This window comes from Haliaeetus leucocephalus, unplaced genomic scaffold, assembly GCF_000737465.1.
Source record: "Haliaeetus leucocephalus isolate CR32 unplaced genomic scaffold, Haliaeetus_leucocephalus-4.0 Scaffold3, whole genome shotgun sequence".
Taxonomy (NCBI): Eukaryota; Metazoa; Chordata; class Aves; order Accipitriformes; family Accipitridae; genus Haliaeetus; species Haliaeetus leucocephalus.
Window position 1 is genome coordinate 522,002 of NW_010972439.1, and position 568 is coordinate 522,569.

The 568-nt window shown below is 76.6% G+C and overlaps 1 protein-coding gene across 3 annotated transcripts in view; it reads right to left on the bottom strand.

Annotated features, from left to right (window-relative positions):
- FHOD3 (formin homology 2 domain containing 3) overlaps window positions 1-192 on the bottom strand; it is a 387,204-nt gene extending 387,012 nt beyond the window's left edge. For all 3 annotated transcript variants that reach the window (XM_010573877.1, XM_010573894.1, XM_010573885.1), the window contains exon 1: window positions 28-192. In XM_010573877.1, coding sequence (XP_010572179.1) covers window positions 28-192 — 165 coding nt within the window. The remainder of the gene's footprint in view (window positions 1-27) is intronic.
- Window positions 193-568: the final 376 nt, after the last annotated feature.

Consider the following 568-nt stretch of genomic DNA (forward strand, 5'->3'; position numbering starts at 1 on the left):
CCCCCAGACGACCACCCTCCCCAGTACCTTCTGCGGGGCGCGGAGGAGACGGTGCACCCCGGCCAGCTGGGTGGCGAGGGGGATGTCCTCCCGGAACGTGTACAGCGGCGGCCGGGTGGGCTCGGGGAAGTTGGTGCTGTTGAAAGGGTCGGTGTCATCCAGCAGCTGTACCCGGCACACCAGCGTGGCCATGGCGCATCCATCCACCGCCGCCGCCGGGCGCGGGCGGGCGGCGGAGCGGGCACACACCGCTCCCCCCCGCCCCCGCTGCCCCTCTCTCCCCGCCGCCTTGCCTTGCCCGCCCGCTCCGAGTCACCGGCGCTGAGGCGCTGCCCTCCCGGCCGCAGCCTTCACCGGGCTCCCCGAGCCTCCGAGCAGCGCCGGCTAACGCCTCACAACCCCCGCGCCTCGGGGAGGCGGCCCATGGCCCCCTTCCCCGCCGGGATCTACTGAGTGCGGGCGCGCTTCAGGCCGCGGAGCGAGGGCGGAGCGGCGGCGGCGGCGGCAGCTCCTCCATGCCCGGCCGCTGCGCGCCGAGCGGGCAGCGGGACTGCCGCTGACCGGCACG